This window comes from Neovison vison, chromosome 11, assembly GCF_020171115.1.
Source record: "Neovison vison isolate M4711 chromosome 11, ASM_NN_V1, whole genome shotgun sequence".
Lineage (NCBI taxonomy): Eukaryota > Metazoa > Chordata > Mammalia > Carnivora > Mustelidae > Neogale > Neogale vison.
Window position 1 is genome coordinate 169,660,285 of NC_058101.1, and position 17,234 is coordinate 169,677,518.

General features: G+C 46.5%; 2 protein-coding genes across 5 annotated transcripts in view; one reads left to right on the forward strand and one right to left on the reverse strand.

Annotated features, from left to right (window-relative positions):
• LOC122889810 (thyroid receptor-interacting protein 11-like) overlaps nucleotides 1-17,234 on the forward strand; it is a 39,077-nt gene that overhangs the window by 21,188 nt on the left and 655 nt on the right. Inside the window, exon 4 of one of the 2 annotated variants that reach the window (XR_006380969.1) lies at nucleotides 16,907-17,054. The gene's annotated coding sequence lies outside the window, so the exon portion shown is untranslated. Of the gene's footprint in view, nucleotides 1-16,906; nucleotides 17,173-17,234 lie in introns of those variants that run through there. The other variant, XR_006380971.1, reaches the window with a different exon arrangement.
• Nucleotides 5,068-16,910, reverse strand: LOC122889811 (thyroid receptor-interacting protein 11-like). Of its 3 annotated transcripts, XR_006380972.1 has the most exons (3): nucleotides 16,832-16,910; nucleotides 9,795-9,920; nucleotides 5,068-7,004 (listed from the first exon to the last, which is right to left on the reverse strand). XR_006380972.1 is itself a non-coding variant. In XM_044225230.1 (2 exons), exon 2 carries the CDS (start codon nucleotides 15,135-15,137, stop codon nucleotides 12,006-12,008), a length of 3,132 nt encoding a protein of 1,043 aa, XP_044081165.1. In that variant the 5' UTR covers nucleotides 15,138-15,834; nucleotides 16,832-16,910; the 3' UTR covers nucleotides 11,748-12,005. The 3 variants fall into 3 exon arrangements, 1 of the variants encoding a protein (XP_044081165.1); XR_006380973.1 differs by lacking the exon at nucleotides 9,795-9,920; XM_044225230.1 differs by lacking the exons at nucleotides 5,068-7,004; nucleotides 9,795-9,920 and adding an exon at nucleotides 11,748-15,834.

Genomic DNA, 17,234 nt, shown 5'->3' on the forward strand with positions numbered 1-17,234 from the left:
GAATAAATGATTTATAAAAATCTTGAATTCTGCAAATAAAAATTTTAAGACTGACTAGCTATTTTACTAGCAATTTTAAGACAGTGCCTTTTTGGGTGATGCTTTATCACTTCCATGCCTAATCCCGCAATAGAATCATAAAGACATTTGGAAAAAATTATAACAAAATAGACATGAAAAGTTACATCAACTGGTTTTGGAAAAACATGGTTTAGATCAATTTCCTATTTAGATAAAAGATTCAGTGGTTTTTAACCTATTGCGGGTCATGAAGCCAGTTAAAATTTTGATGAAATCGATGGACCTTCTTCTCACAAATGCTTATACACAAATTTTAACGTAATTTAGGACCATTCCCCCCTAATCCAGTTTCTTCCAATTTGAGAGTACCATACTAGAGCCCTCCAATGTATGTGCCTCCAAAAGAAAATACCCACAAAGTTCAAATGTTATAAAGTGTGAAATATATGATTTCTATATTTGGTCCTAAGTGGTAGAAGAGAATATAGCCTGAAGGAAATTTCACTGAAAATGAAATGTTTTTTATTGCTGTATTTAGCTGCTACTGGTGGAGATTCACCTATACAGTTTCTTTAGTCAGGTTTTAAGCCTCCTTCAGAAAGCAATCATGCCTTCTCTCTCACGTTGACTTTGCAAAGAGCTTAGTACAGCTTTTTACACCCAGTACTCCCCTGGCATGGTCTGCTTGAATGAAGAAATGAATTAATGAATGGGTTAATTTTTAAATGTTGTTTGTTTGTAGCTGCTTCAGTTAAACAGCAGGAAATACTACCAACTGAACTAATTCTTCATACAAAATTTGCTATGAGACTATTACTTATTGTGGTTTTTAAAATTGAACAGGAAAAAAATTCAGCCTTGAATTTTTAGTATATCAAAGGCTTCCTGGGACACTATGTGGCTGATTTTACTATAGGTAACATTACAAAAAGTATTGATTGGTATTTTCAGGAACTAAATGTTTTTAGATGGTATTTAAAAATGCAGATTTAAATGATGTTTAATGTCAGAATAGTGTGTGACAAAAACCTATGTTTATAATAATATGTCTCTTTTCCTTTCCTGCCATGGCTTCTATTATCATTCTTATATTGACTATGATTACTTGTAGAAAATCAAAACAATGTCAGCACATTGATGTTTATGTAATATTAGCTGTTACTGTAATTTCCCCCATAATTTATTATTGCACCCACAGCCCCAGTGTTATCATTTGCTAAATCAAATCCATCTACTATCTGTATGCTGATTTTGTGCAGTCCCTCCCCCTCCTCATTCTAAATGCTTTAACTTAGACCTCATCATTGCTTAGTAACAATAACAGCATCACCAGTCACTTGCTTGTCTCCGCTTCACGTTCAATATTTCCTCAGTTTATGATCCTTATGAAACATAGATTTGACTCTATCGTGACAATGCTGGAAATCACTTTTGGTATCATTACCTATGGATCAAATCAGGAGGTCACAGCTGGCCACAGAGTTCTTTGTAAGGTGTCCCCTGCCTCAGCCCGTACTGCTCTCCCCACATTATGATGTCCAGCCATACTGAGTGACTCTGGGTTCTTAATTTTTTTTTTAATGCTTTGTGCCAGTGATTCTCATTCTCCAAGATGTGATTTAGGGCTATTCTATTCAGAGTGCTAAATTAATATTGTATAAAGACTTTTACGAAGACTAGTAATTTGGAAGTTAGAAACTGGAATACAGAAGAACATCAAAACCTGAAAAGACTATTTTTGTTAGTGAACTATGCAAAAAAATTACTACTTCTATTTGTGTTTCACACAGTTGGCACAACACAGCCACTTGGAACATGGACTCTAGAACCAGGTCAACTCCGTTCAAATCCACACTTCTGTTCCTCAGCTTGTGACCCAGCATGTAACTTTACCCCATCAGTAAAACAAGGGTGAACATAAACCCATCTCCCAGGGTTGTTATGAGAATTAATGTATTAGTATATATATAAAGCAGTTGGAACCAAGTCTAGCACATAGGAAGTGCTTCATTGGTATGATAAATTGGAGTGACCAATATTTCTCAATTGCTTTATTAACTAGTGCTCTCCAAAAATATAATATTAAATATTAAAAGTTGATTGTCCTCCTATTCAAAAAAAATAATAATTTTATCTTCAAACTACTGTATTTGAATATTCTAGGCCTTTCTTCCTAATTTCTTCATCACTCAGGAACTTTAAAAAGCGTAGGAACTTAAAGGAAACAATATTAGAAGATAGTGGTCAACATTTTTAAAAGACATAAATGCAGTTAGGAGCTCAGCCCAATGAAAGCAGTATTCACTGGACAGGCAAAGCTGGGGCAAAATGGAATTCTATCTAAAAATAAAATGTTGAGAAAGTTTTGGCTCTTGGTAAATTATCCCATTAAGGTACATTTAACTGTATAAAATGGATGAAGAATTATCTCAATTTTAATGTAATTGTAAACAGTTGCTAAGCAATATAGGAAATAGAAAACAATGTAAATTTTCTATTAAAATGTTACTGGGGGCACCTGGGTGGCTCAGTCTGTTAAGTGGCTGCCTTCAGCTCAGCTCATGAGCTGAGGGTCCTGGACTCGAGCCCCACGTTGGGCTCCCTGCTTAGCTGAGGGGTCTGCTTTTCCCTCACTCTTTGCCCCTCCTTTCTGCTTGTGTTCTCTCTCTCTCAAATAAATAAATACAGTCTTTTAAAAAAGTTATTGTATGAGAAAAGTATATTTTAGGCCTTCTCACTGTGTCTCTTATAGATGAGGATATTTAGTCATTATTTCTCAGAAAAATATAATATGACTATTTATTTTTAAATATGATTGGGTTTGCTTCTAGCTAGCACCAACTTATTTGTTGACTTGGGGCCTTAACATTCTTTTCTTGTGTTGAGGTAAAGTGTTCTTTCTCTTATTTGTTTTCAGAAACATGTAAAAAATGTATTTTAAACCCACTAAATAAATAGATGTTTGCTGCTAATTAGTGTATGGTTTGAATTGTAATTATGTCATCCAAAGGGACTTATAAATACAGTCTAGTTAAAATGTGATTCAATCTTCAATCATTCACAGAGGCATACATTCATTATTATTCATTTACTGCTCTCTGATTTGAGCTCTGAATGTAATCCAGGAAAAGATGGAGGGATTTTACTTTTATTGTCATGATTTAATATAGCAGATCCCTTAGCTATCATCCTATACTAGTCCAGGGATTGTTACAACTTCTTAGAGTCTGTTATTTGATTTTTAAATTAGTCTGTGTATTGTACTGGCATAGCAGCATATAAATTCAAGAGGTTAGAAGAAGATGCCACATATCACTGGGAGACAATCAGTGTATTCCTGAGACACAGGCTGCCTCCCAGCAAGGCCCCAGCCTCCCAGGGACACGGGGTTCTGACATCATGCCCCACAGGTACCTCTGCACAGAGAAGCATCTTCCTAGGGGCCGCTCACTCCATCATCCCCTGCGTTGACCTTGAGGAGGAAGTACAGGAGGTGAAAAAGGGCGTCCTCAGGCCAGTGGCTATGGGTCTGGAGGTTCTGCACCCACCAGGGCAAGGAAACGGGATTCGGAGATGCCAGGCAAGAAGCAAAGAAGCAAGCCTCTCAGAAGGCCGGAAAATGGGAGCTGGTAGCCCCACACTCAGCCTAGGCATCTCAGTGACCCGCCACTGTAAGATATCCTAACAACCTTCCCCCTCATTGGTGCCTGTGCCCACACGCTGATTGGACAGTTTCCCCGCTCCCTCAGCCTTTGGAAAGCATCACGGGATAGCTCTTTGGACCCCGCCCACACAACCCGGGGCGCCCAATCTCTCTCCCTCCCCATTCCCACCTGTTAGGGCCTCAGTCACAGCACCGTCATCCTTCTCTGCTGCTGCTGTTTTCTGAGTTTGGCCTCTCTGACTTCCACAAGATTTAGAAAGCTGTAGAGAGTACAAAACCCAGCTTTCTCCCATTGGAGTTGCTTTAGCGCCCTTTTCAAAACGCAGTTGGGCTTATTTGTGGGGACTATTCCTGGGTTCTTTGTTCTGCTCTGTTCTTTTTAAATTTTTTTTTTAAATATTTTATTTATTTACCCGACAGAGATTACAAGTAGGCAGAGAGGCAGGCAGAGAGAGAGGAGGAAGCAGGCTCCCTGCTGAGGGGAGAGCCAAATGTGGGGCTCCATCCCAGGACTCTGAGATCATGACCTGAGTCAAAGGCAGAGGCTTTAACCCACTGAGCCACCCAGGCGCCCCTGTTCTTCTCTGTTCCATGTATCTGTCCTGCAAATAGCACACAGTCTTCCTTATTTTTTTTTTTTTTTAGATTTTATTTATTTATTTGACAGAGAGAAATCACAAGTAGATGGAGAAGCAGGCAGAGAGAGAGGGAAGCAGGCTCCCCGCTGAGCAGAGAGCCCGATGCGGGACTCGATCCCAGGACCCCGAGATCATGACCTGAGCCGAAGGAAGCGGCCTAACGCACTGAGCCACCCAGGCGCCCCTGGTCTTCCTTATTTTAACTACTAAGTTCTGAAACTCTGTAGACTGTGTTCCCACATTAGTATTATTTTCCAAATAGTTTTTGAAACTACTCTAATTCCTTTGTCCTTCCACATACATTTTGGAATATTTTTGTCTATCTCAACAAAAACAAACAAAGCTGACAGGACTTTGATAGGAACTGCATCAACTCTATCAGTCTGGGAAGAATTGACATCTTTACAATGCTTAGTCTTCCAAATCATGAGTATGGTGTATCTCTCCATTAATTTATATCTTTGACTTCCTGTATCAGTGCTAAATAGCTTTCAGCATGGGATGCCTGGACAGGCACTGTTAGATTTATCCCGAAGTAGTTTCTTTCTTTCTTTCTTTTTTTCTTTTAAAGATTTTATTTATTTACTTGACAGATAGAGATCACAAGCAGGCAGAGAGGCAGGCAGAGAGAGAGAGAGAGGAGGAAACAGGCTCCCTGCCGAGCAGAGAGCCTGATGCGGGACTCGATCCCAGGACCCTGAGATCATGACCTGAGCCGAAGGCAGCGGCTTAACCCACTGAGCCACCCAGGCGCCCCGCCGAAGTAGTTTCTTTGTACGAGTAATTGTGAATGTGTGTTTGATTGTGGAGCCCACATATTTATTGCTACCATAGAGGAATACAACTTGCTTTACATAATTTAAGAATTACTTTGTCGTACCCTCTTATGGCATAAGGCCTGAAATTAAGATTCAGTAATAAGGGCTCTCTTGACACCTGGAAGATCAAGGAGGGACTCAAATGGCATCATGCAAGTTCTCCTCTCCCTATCACAGGGGATGTCTCTTAACCAAACACACTTCTCATCACAGGGACCAGACATAGAGCCTATTGGTTTTTGGGGAGCAGTGTTCAGTTCTCTAGAGAAGCCCACTGAATTTTTCAAGGAAGCCACTCATACCCACCCATGGGACCCAGTACTTGCCTGCCCTCTTGTTTCAACCAAGTCTTGCCTCCCAAGGCCCTGCTCCTTCTCTCTGTTCCCAAGTGCAATCTCTGTGCAGTCCTGCACCGTGTTTGGTATCCTCCTCCTCTGAAGTGTGAGTATATGTGACTAGTAAACTGTTGTTAATCACATGTAGCAGGTGTCAGGGGATCCCCAAACATCTGGAGCAGGTCTCCTCAGGCCTCATCAGGGACCTGAGGAGAAGGTGATTCAAACAAGTGGCATCACAAACAGGGTGTCCCCACATTAAATGAAGACATGGGGTCAGCTTGACCTGCTGCTCTGCTAAGTCACTGGCTTCAGGGGTGACAATCACAATCTGGGAGGGAACCGGCAATCACTGGCAAGCTGTGTTGGCTCATGTTCCATTCTCTCAAATGGAGGTCGCCTTCCATTTCCAAAATAATACCCCATCCTTGCCAAAAAGGTGAGAATAAATGAGAATTGACTGTATCTGGGGTAGAGGTGTCACCTATGTGACCTGCGTGTGGCCTGCATTGGTCTCCAAGGCTACCGCCTGAGGTTGGCAACTGCAGGACATGCTGACTGGTGTGCTTGAGTTCCAGGGACTGGGTGATGGCCCAGTGCTTCGGGCTGACGTACAGGTCTAGGCGGGAAAGCGCACCCCAAGCACAGTCCTGGGGCTGGCCCTCTGTGTTGTGGGTGCAAAGGAGGGAGGCCGCAGCCCCAGGGAAATGTAAGAATGGCTCCCTGGCTGCCTCCCGAGTCACTGTGTTTCAGGCATTGGGAGTGGCCTTGCCCGACTCCGAGCTGCCACTCCTCTCCCTGTTACCATGTGTCTTCTTGAGCCCTCAAGGTTTTCAGGGCCCACCTGCTGATCTAAAAACAGAAAAGGGGGGGGGGCATTTGGTGTTCCACTTCTCTCCCAGTGCCAAACACCTCACCAGCACACTTGCCTTTCTCGTAGTGTTGTTGCTCCCCAGCTCGTCGATAGACTAATCTTGTGATTCAGGGGCTTGAGGCTCTGACTCTGGCCATGGACAGAATGATTTTCCTGGCTGTGGACTCCAACACTGGGGAGATGGACTGGCATTCCCACAAGAAGAGGATGGCCATCTGTGGGCTGACCAAACCAGCTCCCTTTCCCCATAAACATGCAGAACATGTGCACCATGTGTGATTAGATGGGGACAGAAACAAAATCTCATGACTTTGTGTGGTTAGAAATGAAAAATCTATCCTGAGGGAATCTGTAGAGCGGGAAAAGGGGGGAAGGGAAACAGTCTACACTAAGAGAAGGTAGGGCTGTAGCAGAAGATGGTTTTGCTTCATCAACGACTAGGCTGTGGGTCTTGTGCCTTTCCACTGACCACCGCATTGCCTAACCTGTTTGGCACAAGATCCTGATCATCAGGGTTATGGGGGAAACATACGGGAGACCCCTGTGGCACAGTGAGGGGATCAATTCCCACTTGACTTACACCAGGAGACTTGAAACCATACAACCATTGCCACAACGGAAGCTCCAAGGCTGATGATGCTGATTTGAGACACTCTGGAAAAAAAAACCAAGAAAGAGGAGCAGGGTAATGAGACACTCCCCCCACCCCACAGGGGTTTCTTCACCAGGAAGAAACAGACCCAAGCATAGGAGTGGAAGAGAGAAATCTGAATACAGGAGGCAGAACTCTCCCCCCACCCGCCCCGACTAATTCAACATAGGTTCAAAATTTGACCCAACTGTAAATCCAAAATTTACAGGGGCACCTGGGTGGCTCACATGGTTAGTCAATGACTTCAGCTTGGGTCTTGATTCCAGGATCCTGGGATAGAGCCCCATATCAAGCTCCCTGCTGGGCAAGGAGTCAGTCTGCTTCTCCCTCTACCTCTCCCTGCTACTCCCCCTGGGGTCTGCTCTATCACATGTACTTGCGCTCTCTCTCGCTCTCTCTCCAATGAATAAATAATATCTTTGAAAAAAAGTAGATCGAAAATTTACTAAAATAAATTAATTGGCAAAAATAAAAGGAGGCCGACTGGCTTTTGTGCCTCTACAACATAGGTTCTGAATGAACTCTAATGTTGCTAGGAGGCACTGGTTGGCTAACCTTAATGGACTTATTATGAGGGCTCAAATCCTCTTTATAGCAAATATAATAACCATATTTTCTATCGTCTGTATTTAATGCTTTGACATCTCAGGCCTTGCTGACTTCGGAGGGACTGTCCTTGGCAGGCTTACTGAATTCCTAGAGATGGTCAGCAGCTTGCCTGCCAGCAAACCTTTCACATGTAAAGCAACCAAATCAGAGCCTTTACCCCCAACCACCTCTTGTAAGAAACTCTTACACTCTGGGCCACTATGCCCTGCCCTGATCATCCCAGGGGGAAGGACAGACTACTCCAGACACCACTGTGTCCCAGAACCCACTGAGATGACACAAACTAGGCAGTCTTAAACGTGCTTACCCGGACTCACCTGCCCCTTCCCACAGAGTCCACCATAAAGGGTCTTCCCCCTATTGTCCCTTCACTTCCTCTTTCTCCTGACCAAGCCTGGTGCTTCCTGGGGTGGCCCTCCCTGCCTCCCAGGACCACCTTTCATGGAATCTGTGAGTCCAAAAACACTTCTTCCATTGTGAGAGTTACTTGTCTATCTGCCTGTCTTACCATACCTGATTAAAATAAACCCCAGTCCCCTTAAAACACCTGAGACACCTGCGGGGCTCAGTGGGTTAAGCCTTTGGCTCAGGTCATGATCTCAGAGTCATAGGATTCGGTCCCATGTCCAGCTACATGCTCGGGTGGAGTCCACTTGGGATTTTCTCTGCCTCTGCCCTTCCCTTCCCACCACCACCCCCTACCCCAGCTCCTTTGCTCTCTCTCTCTCTCTCTCTTTAAAATAAAGAAATAAAGTCATTTAAAAAACCATGAGGGATGGGGCACCTGGGTGGCTCAGTGGGTTAAAGCCTCTGCCTTCAACTCAGGTCATGGTCTCAGGGTCCTGGGATCAGGCCCCACATTGGGCTCTCTGCTCAGGGGGGAGCCTGCTTCCCCCTTTCTCTGCCTGCCTCTCTACCTACTTGTGATCTATCTCTGTCAAAATAAATAAATATATTTTTTTTAAAAAATTAAAAAAAAATGAGGGAGCCCAACCAATTAAAAGATGGTTAATACTTCGCTATGATAGATTTGGCCAGTATGTTCTGTTCAGTGCCTATTTCAACATCCTCTCAGGCACGTGTGCCTCAACCTTGAAGGAGACATGATTTACCTCGTTATACAAAGGGCATCCAAACCGCTCTGCTATCACAGGCAACCTCTGTGTGTAGGAACTTACTACACCCATCTTTCTCCAGGAACATAGGTGTGACATCACATTCAAGACATCCTACTGTGAGGAAATTTATTTGGCAAACTTGTTAAGGACCTACAAATGCGGGGGTTCCTGGGTGGCCCTGTCAGTCAAGTGTCTGCCTTCAGCTCAGGTCCTGATCTCAGGGTCCTGCAACAAGCCCTGCATCAGGCTCCCTGACCAGCGGGAAGCATGCTTCTCCCTCTCTCTCTGCCACTGCCAGCCCCTTCTATCCTTCTCTCTCTCTCTCTCTCTCTCTCTCATGCTCTATCAACTAACAAATTAAATCTTTAAAAAAGAAACAAAGGACATAGAAGTCCAAAAACTTTCAGTACTTTTTGGGTTCTGAGGCAACATATTCCTTGTTTATAAATTTTACAGAAGCCCATTTGGGCTGTTACTTGTCAATGAGCTCACAATGAGGCAGGAGGTTCTCCCCTCAAAAAAAGGCAAGTAAAAATGTTCAAGTAAAAATGACCTGTTGAGGGTGACGGGGTGGCTCAGTTGGTGAAGCATCTGCCTTTGTTTCAGGTCCTGATCTCAGGATCCTGACATCAAGCCTGGCAGGGGCGTTCCCTGCTTGGTGGGGAGCCTGCTTCTCCCTCTCCCTTCCACCCCCTCTTCCAGCCAGAGCTCTCTCTTAACTACATAAATAAAATCTTTTTTAAAAAATCGCCTGTTAGTGCCCAGGAGAAAAGGCTTCACCAGCCTCCTCTCTCCTTCCTGGAGTCCCTGGACTACCCATGGTATCTGTCAATTGTCCATGGGATCCCAATGCAAGAAACAGGCCTCCTTGGCCCTGGGTTATAGACCATGAAAGCAGCAGTTGCTGGCCATGCACTGGGCTCTCCTGGAAATAGAGTCTCTCACAGGCTCTGAGCCTTCCTATCCAGCTGCCTATTATTCTCTGGGTCATGGCACCCCCACCAGCTTAATAGAGTCACCAAGGCCTACTTGCTACAGGCTGACGCCAAAGTCGGCTTATCCTACCTGCAGGTGGAGGTGGTGGCTTCTGTCCACAGTGCATTGCCAGATTCCATGGTGCTGGAGGACATCAGCCCTTCCTTCTACCCCTTGGCCACCCAGAGATTTCCTTGGGATCAACTGTGTGAACATCTATGGAAGATATTCCATTTTGGTTTTGATGACCACGTCTCCCTCCTGCTCACATGACAGTTTCACGTCCCGGAGAAGCACCTTTCCTATGCCTTAAGGGTCTCAGATGAAATGGATGTCCAAATATCAGAGTCCATTGTGATTGAAAGCCTGAGTTTGATTAAGATTCAGATGGCCTCAAATGGCCTCACTCCATGTTCCCTTCCCACTCTGCTCCCACAGATCAGATCCTCTGGCCATCAAGGCCTCCTAAGCACAGGTACCAGGCACAGTGTCTCCCCAAGTAGTAAGCTCCAGTTCCCTGACAGTCTGTGGAATGATCCAGCAAGCCAGTCATTCCCTCCTGCAGGAAGTAGGGCTCACCTTTGCTCTCCTCTTACTACATAGTCTGTACCCACAGCACTTGTCCATTCTGTTCCCAGGTGCAACGTCCCCTATGGCCCTGCATGATGTGTGTGTCCTCCTTCCCTGGGCCATGAGGATAGGTCAGTAACAACTTAACGGTGGATCTCAGCTATGTTGCATGTGGACATTGCATAGCTTTAGGGTTGGAATCCCTCCGTTCGCCAACGGGTGAAGAAGAGAAGGATGAAATCTTTCTCACTTGTACCTTTGTCAAGGCACAATGAGGAGGCTCATGGACTTGAAGTTATTTGGATAATGATCTCTTTGGGGCCTGCAAGAATTCACCTGAAGCTAAAGGGCAGCCTTTATGTGAACGATGAAGAGGAAGGAAGGCTGCAAAGGCAAGGGCTTGGATGGTCTCTTAAAGGTCAAACTCCAGGCAGTGGGGAAACCCTCCAGTAATTGCAGCAGGGAAGTAACATCACATTTTCATCTCAGTTCATCCTGACAGCAGTGTTCAGAATGGATTCAAGGGAGGCTAAGAGTGGAACCAGCAAGATTGTTAGGGAGTCTACTGCACCAGCCTGAGACAGCAGTGGGTGTGAATCAGAGCACCGACAACAGGAAATCAGGGAAGGAATGACCATATTTGGCAGGATAGAGAGAGAGCAGAATGGAAAATGGAATGAGGTCCTTAAAGAAATCTGAACGGATCCTTCCCAAGGTGCAATGGAACAAATGAACGAGGGAGTTGACCATGGACATTCCAGGTAAAAACCGCTTACATGCTAATCAAGGGGAGCTATTCGCATAATTAGGGTAGAACCATAAGCTGCTGGATATTCTTTTAAAGAATAAGATGGGATTCATTCCCATTTCAAATGGTCTCCAAGGCAGAGTGATTTGGAGGGAAAAAGATAAAACAAGTCAGAGAATACAATATTCCTAACTAGGCAAATATACATAAGGCCCAAGAGGACTCAGGTTACCCATAGAGTGCTTTTGCAGACAACAGAAAAGGAAATGATTTTGAAAAAATAGAAAATAAAAAATAAGCTAACAGAAATGAGACTTACCTGGGAAAAGCAAACTTGCCTTTTTTTTTTTTTTTTTAACCATATATTCATCTTGTACTTTCGTGCTATTCACTTTGTTTCCCATATAAGGAGTGTGTACTCGTGTATTTGATAAATTTGGAAGACTAAAACAAGTTGATGTGTTCCCTAGATCAGATATACGACGACACCTGACCCTTGTGAAAACCTTAAAGCATTACAGACATTATTGGAAGAATCCTTTGACCACAGCCCCCAAGCCCAGCAGTGTCGACTGTCCTAACAAAGTGGGTGGCTCAGTCTGTTAACTGTCTGCCTTTGGCTCTGGTCATGATCCTGGGGTCCTAGGATCAGGTCACAGGTTCCCCTGCTCAGTGGAGAACCTACTTCTCTCTCTCCCTCTGCTTCTGCCCCTGCTCGTGTGCCCCTAATTTCTGTCAAAAAAAATATAAAAAAAAATCTTAAAAAAAGAAAAAGAAGTCACCACTGTTTTCACTTTGGCAAATACTTCTGCAGTTATTAAATGACCCCTTTTTCTGTTAAGTCATAAAATACTATGTTTAATAAGCTGAAAGCAGAACTGCAAATAGTTTACATTTTGAAAAAGGGCATTTGGGATTAAGGTAGACACACAGAGTGACTTGGGATCTTCAAAGCGTGGTCTCGTCTCTGGCTTGACAATCATCTATTTCTTTGAGAGGTCTTTGGCCGCCATTCCAACCTTCTTGGCAGGTGACAGTATATAGGGCGTGTATCTGGGTAAAGAATCAGAGATAACATTTAGAAGAAGGTGCTCCGACCCATCCATTTCCGGTCCAGGTGGGTTAATAAGAGACACAGCTGTGGTTCGGGGCTTGACATCTTTTTTTCCGGGTGTGGATCCCAGGGCAGCATTCAGTCGTGGTGGGCCTTGTTTCTTAGGCAGTTTTCCCCTTCCTCCTGAATCTGGGGGTTTCACGTCATGAGCAGAGGAGTTTGGCGATGGAAAAGCTGAATGAGATTCCGCTTCTAGAAACTGGACGAAAAGTCCTGAAAAAGAATGATTGGCCACAGCTTGGTGATTTGGCTTCCCAGGTGCATTGGGGGCGCTTCTGGATCCAGGCCCCCTAGTCACCCCGCTGGGCACACCCGCGGGCTCTTGACCACGCAGCTGCTGCAACTGGTCTTCTTGGATCCCCAGTGTGCTTGCCATCAACCTCAACGCTTCTTGCCGTTCTGCATCAGCTGCCTGGAAAGATCCCACGAAGAGCCTCCTTAGGAGGGTTTTGTCCACCATTCCTTCAGCCTTACTTACTAAGGTCAAGAGTTTCTTCTGTGTGTCCTCCAGTATTTCCTTCTGGACCTCATTCTGTTTTTTGAACTCTTGGAGTTGGTCCTCCTTCACCTCCAAGTCGGCATTTGTTTGATGCAATCGTCCCTGTAACGACTTCAGTTTTCCTTCTAGGGTGTCTGCCTTTTCCATCCATTCAGCGAGTTCCAGCTTGAGGTTCGCTAGCCTTCGATCATAGTGCCTTCCCTCTTCCTGGGAGGCGGCAAGCCGGAGCGCCGCTTCCTCTTTCTGCTGGGTGACCACATGCAATTGCTCCAGCAGCGACTCTACCTGCAGACTGGATCCATGGCTGCCCTTTTCTATGGCATCAGAAGACAAAACGAGTTTCCCCTGCAGGACCGTCATTTCCTCTCTTAGCTGAGCCCCTTGGTTTTCTGAAGCCAAAGGTTCCAGGCGACGAGAATCTTGGGCTTCTGCAACGACGTGCCGCCCTCTCTCCAGCTCCTGGGTTAGGCACAATTCTCTCTCATGTAACTGGTGACCCTCCTTCTGGTGAGCACAGGTTTCCATTTCTTTCTGTTTCTGTGCCAATACTACATCATCTCTCTCCTGTTGACCCACAACTGCCTTTTCCTGCTTTGACTGAACTGCATCTACATGCCGGTTCAATTCCCCGCTCTCGCCCTGTTCTTTCTCTCGCAGCAGTTGCTCCAGAGCAAGTGCCTTCTCTTTCACACCGGCAGGCTGGGATTCCTCCTCCCTCCGCATCTTTGAAAGCAGCCGATTTGTCTCTTGCAAGGCCTGATTCTCCATGTCCTTTTCTCTACATGTTTCCACCATCTTTGCATTTTCCTCTTTCAGCCGACACACAACCATTTCAAAATCTGCTATCCTCTCCTTCAGACTGGTGAATGCCTGCCTCAGCAGCTCATTCTCACTCAGTTGGCCCCTGAGCTTCTCCTGTAAAGAAAGCAGTTCCTCACTTTTCGCTGGGATTCGGAGCTCCTGAGGCTGAGGGAAATCTTGTAGAACAGCCTGTTTCTCCTTCTGCTGCTCCATGTGGGAATCAGAATCGCTGTGTTCCTGTGGCTTCCCTTCTCCTTCCCCCATAGCCGCCCCTGAAGCAATCCGTCTCTGCTGATCTTCCTGGGGGGTTTGAATCATTGTATCTTTTCCTTGCCCTGATTTTCTGAGCTCTTCTACCTCCTCTCGGAGCACCTGAGAAGACTCACTCACTCGGTCAGATTTCACGGCCTTCAGAGAGTTGGCTGCCTCTGCAGAGTTGCTGGAGGGCCGGTGGAAAATCACATCAAGCTTCCCTAAAAGGAGGTCCTTGGCATTGCAGAGCTCCCCGATGCGGAGCTGAAGTTGTGCCAGTTCCTTCTCTAGCTCTTGTAAGTTTATCTCATGTCCTTGGTAAGTGTGGATATGGTCAAGAGAGGTCGTCTGTGGTTTCAAAACCTCGCTGTTGGTGCAAGCCCACGCCTGGAGTTGTCGCAGATCTCTCTGAAGCTGGGGTGACTCACGCTTCATATTTTGGACTGTGGTCAGCACCTGCTCTTTCCACTCCTCCATGATCTTCACCCGCTGTGCTAATGTGTCCCGTTCCTGTAGAAGCTGCTGGAACTGATCAATAGAAACTCCTCCAACCTCATGACCAGTGCTGGGTGTCTGCAGGATTGTCATTAAAGTCTGGCATTTTTGACTTAACGCATCCACTTCCAGGTCTTTTTCTCGAATGATGTGTGACAAATTCCGAATCGTTTCTCTAAACAACTCTAGGCCACTACTTTCTATTCTAGTGGACAGCTTTTGATTTTCCTCTTGCATCCTCTGGAGTTCTGCTTCTTTGGCAGCAAGTCGATCGGTCATTCTGTCATAGTTCCTTTTCAGATGGCTATTCTCCCTTGCCTTCTCATTTAGGACCACCAAGACCTGTTCGCTTTTCAAAGTACACTCTTGCAATTGGCGCTGAAGTTGTTCCACGTGCCCATTCTGGCAGTGAGAAGCTGCAGAGATTTTCCTAGAAAGATCCTGAATTTCCAAATCCTTTTGCTGGATAATTTGAGTGAGTTTCCCAATCTCCTCTTTGGAGAGCCGATCCATCCGTTGATAGTCTCTAAGTTGTTGGCGGTGCCGGTCAGTGAGGTCTGCTAGCTTCTGCCGGTGGGTGTTTTGCAACCCCGCCACCTCCAGCTGATGTTCGTCCAGCTCCCGCTTCTGCCGCTGCTCTAGGTCCCTGATGTGGCTCTTCAGTTTCCACAGTATTTCTGGGTCGGTGGTATTTGGTCCCTGGGTGGAACACTGGCACAACTTCTTCCAATGAGTCACTTCACCCTCCAATGTTTCAATCTCACGGAGGAGTCTACTGATCTGTGTCTGGGTTGAGATGACATCTGCCAAATCCCTGGCATCCCCAGGGAAAGTCCCTTTCCCCAGCACATGTCTCTTAATATCGATGTCCCTGGTCAAAGAGGTCTGGCTGCTGTCCACGGCCCCTAGGGAATGGCCTAGGCCAGAGCCCAGCCTACCAGCCCAGGAGAACATCTGACGGTCATACAACTGTCCTGGTCCGCGGTACAAAAGCGTCCAGCCCAGTCGGACTACCCCGCCAAGTGTCCCAGAACCCCAAGCTGAGCAGGGCTAAGAATCAAAAGCCTACAGAGGTTTCCAGGCAACACCTGCATGCCCCTCCCCCGCCCCCTCCTGTGAGCTCAGGTGTGCCTAAGCCTACAGACGTTTCCAGGCAACGCCTGCATGCCCCTCCCCCACCCCCTCTCCAGAGCTCCCTTGTGCCTAAGCATACAGACCTTTCCAGGCAATGCCTGCATGCCCCTTTCCTACCCCTCCACCCCACCACCCCACCTCCTGCCGCTCACTCCCGCGCGCCTCTGCTGGTCAGGTAGCTCCAAACAGCCAAGGCCCTCTGGCCACTGGTCCGGGTCCCTGTCCCCACAGCACATCCCCACAACTTCCCACCCAGGCCTGGGCCCCTTGTCCTCCTTGGTGCCTGTCCTGGGTGTGCCCCTAGTGCATGATCCCGCCTGACTGCACCCAGGGGCCTGCCCCCAGAAAATGCACATGGCCCTCTACTTCCCCCTAAGTGGGATCACAATACACAAAGTCCTGTGGTATGGTCTTTCCACCAAATAGTAAATTTTTCATTCTGGTGTAAATTACAGGGTCACACACATCCATCCAGCTAGGAGAGAGGATCCTCAGAGTACTTCACAGAGGTCTTTATCTGCACAGAGAATGGCCCTCATGAAGACTTTGTGTATTTCCACCCTCCAGTGGCTCCAGAGTGCCCTGTCCCTTCTTGCCCCATCAGTTCTGCGGGGACAGCTTGGTCGTGATTTGCTCTGGCCGTTCACAGGCCACTGCCCACGTTTCGCCTCTATCACCTCCCACAGCTGTGCGCCTAGACCAGGCAGGTGGTTGGGCAGAATGGTGGACACACCTGGTCCGCGGGTCCTCCGCCCGCACAGAGTGGCAGGTGTGCAGCAGCAGAGGCCCGATTCCAACCCCCTTGCCAGTCCTGACTGATGCTAGTCCAGGGGATAGGGTTAGGAACCGTGCTGACAGCTGTCCCGCGGGAGCCCCGAGGCCCACCCCATCGACTGATGGACCAAAAAGACCCCCCTGAGCAAGCGCAAGGCTCTGTACAGAGAAACATGGAAGCAACCAGGACTTGCGGGACCTACAGTCTATTCCGTCCTGGTTCTGACACTAACCGGACCCGTCTCATTTCCTGTGAGAGAAGTTAAAACTGTTCTTGATCATTAACCAAGCAGGTGAGGGATGAAATCAGGGAGCAGCTATGAAAGGCCTTTGTACATATCACTATCACCAGCCTTGCACGTCTCTAAACTGTACTGAAGACATTGTCACGCTGACAATAAAATCATTGTGATTGTGAATAGAGCGGACATGGGGGTCTAGCGCTCACAGTCCCACTGTCAGGGTCTTCTGCTCATACAGAGGACATGTTGACAAGGGTTTTTATCAGGAGCCCTGTTGGTAACAGCAGAGGATGAGAAGCCAGGCACCCATCCTTCACCGGGGCCCCGGTGACATCAAGTACATGGCTGACAGCGGCAGCAGGCGCAAGTAGCTGGGGACAGGCGTGGGAGACAGGCGGTCACTGCATCTCCTCCTAATATATTTTTAACATTTTGAACCAGGTGGGCACCTTCACAAATGAAACAATTCGGGAAAGAAGAGGGCGAATGTTCACTTACCTTTAATCTCCAGAAGGTGGTCTCCATCCCAGTCCCAAGATTTAGAATTTGACAATGACATTCTATCTTCTGCAGAAATGCCCTTATCAGCTGACTGACGCCATAGACTCGAGCAAAATATCCTGAGACAGAGACAAGTTATCACTCAGTGAGATCAGAAAGCATCCCTGCAGAGCCCGCCCTAGGAGAGGAGGAAATGAGGATTTGGCTGCTCTTCTTTGGGGTCAGTGATTTTCCTGTGGACTCATGGGAGAAATCAAGACTTTCACACTGTCTTCTTTTTAACTTAAACCTGCTGGAACCAAAGTAACTACAATCTATTTAATGATTTAATGGTGGAAATAAAGATCTTAGAAATAAAAATGTTCCTTGGGGCACCTGGGTGGCTCAGTCGGTAAAGCAT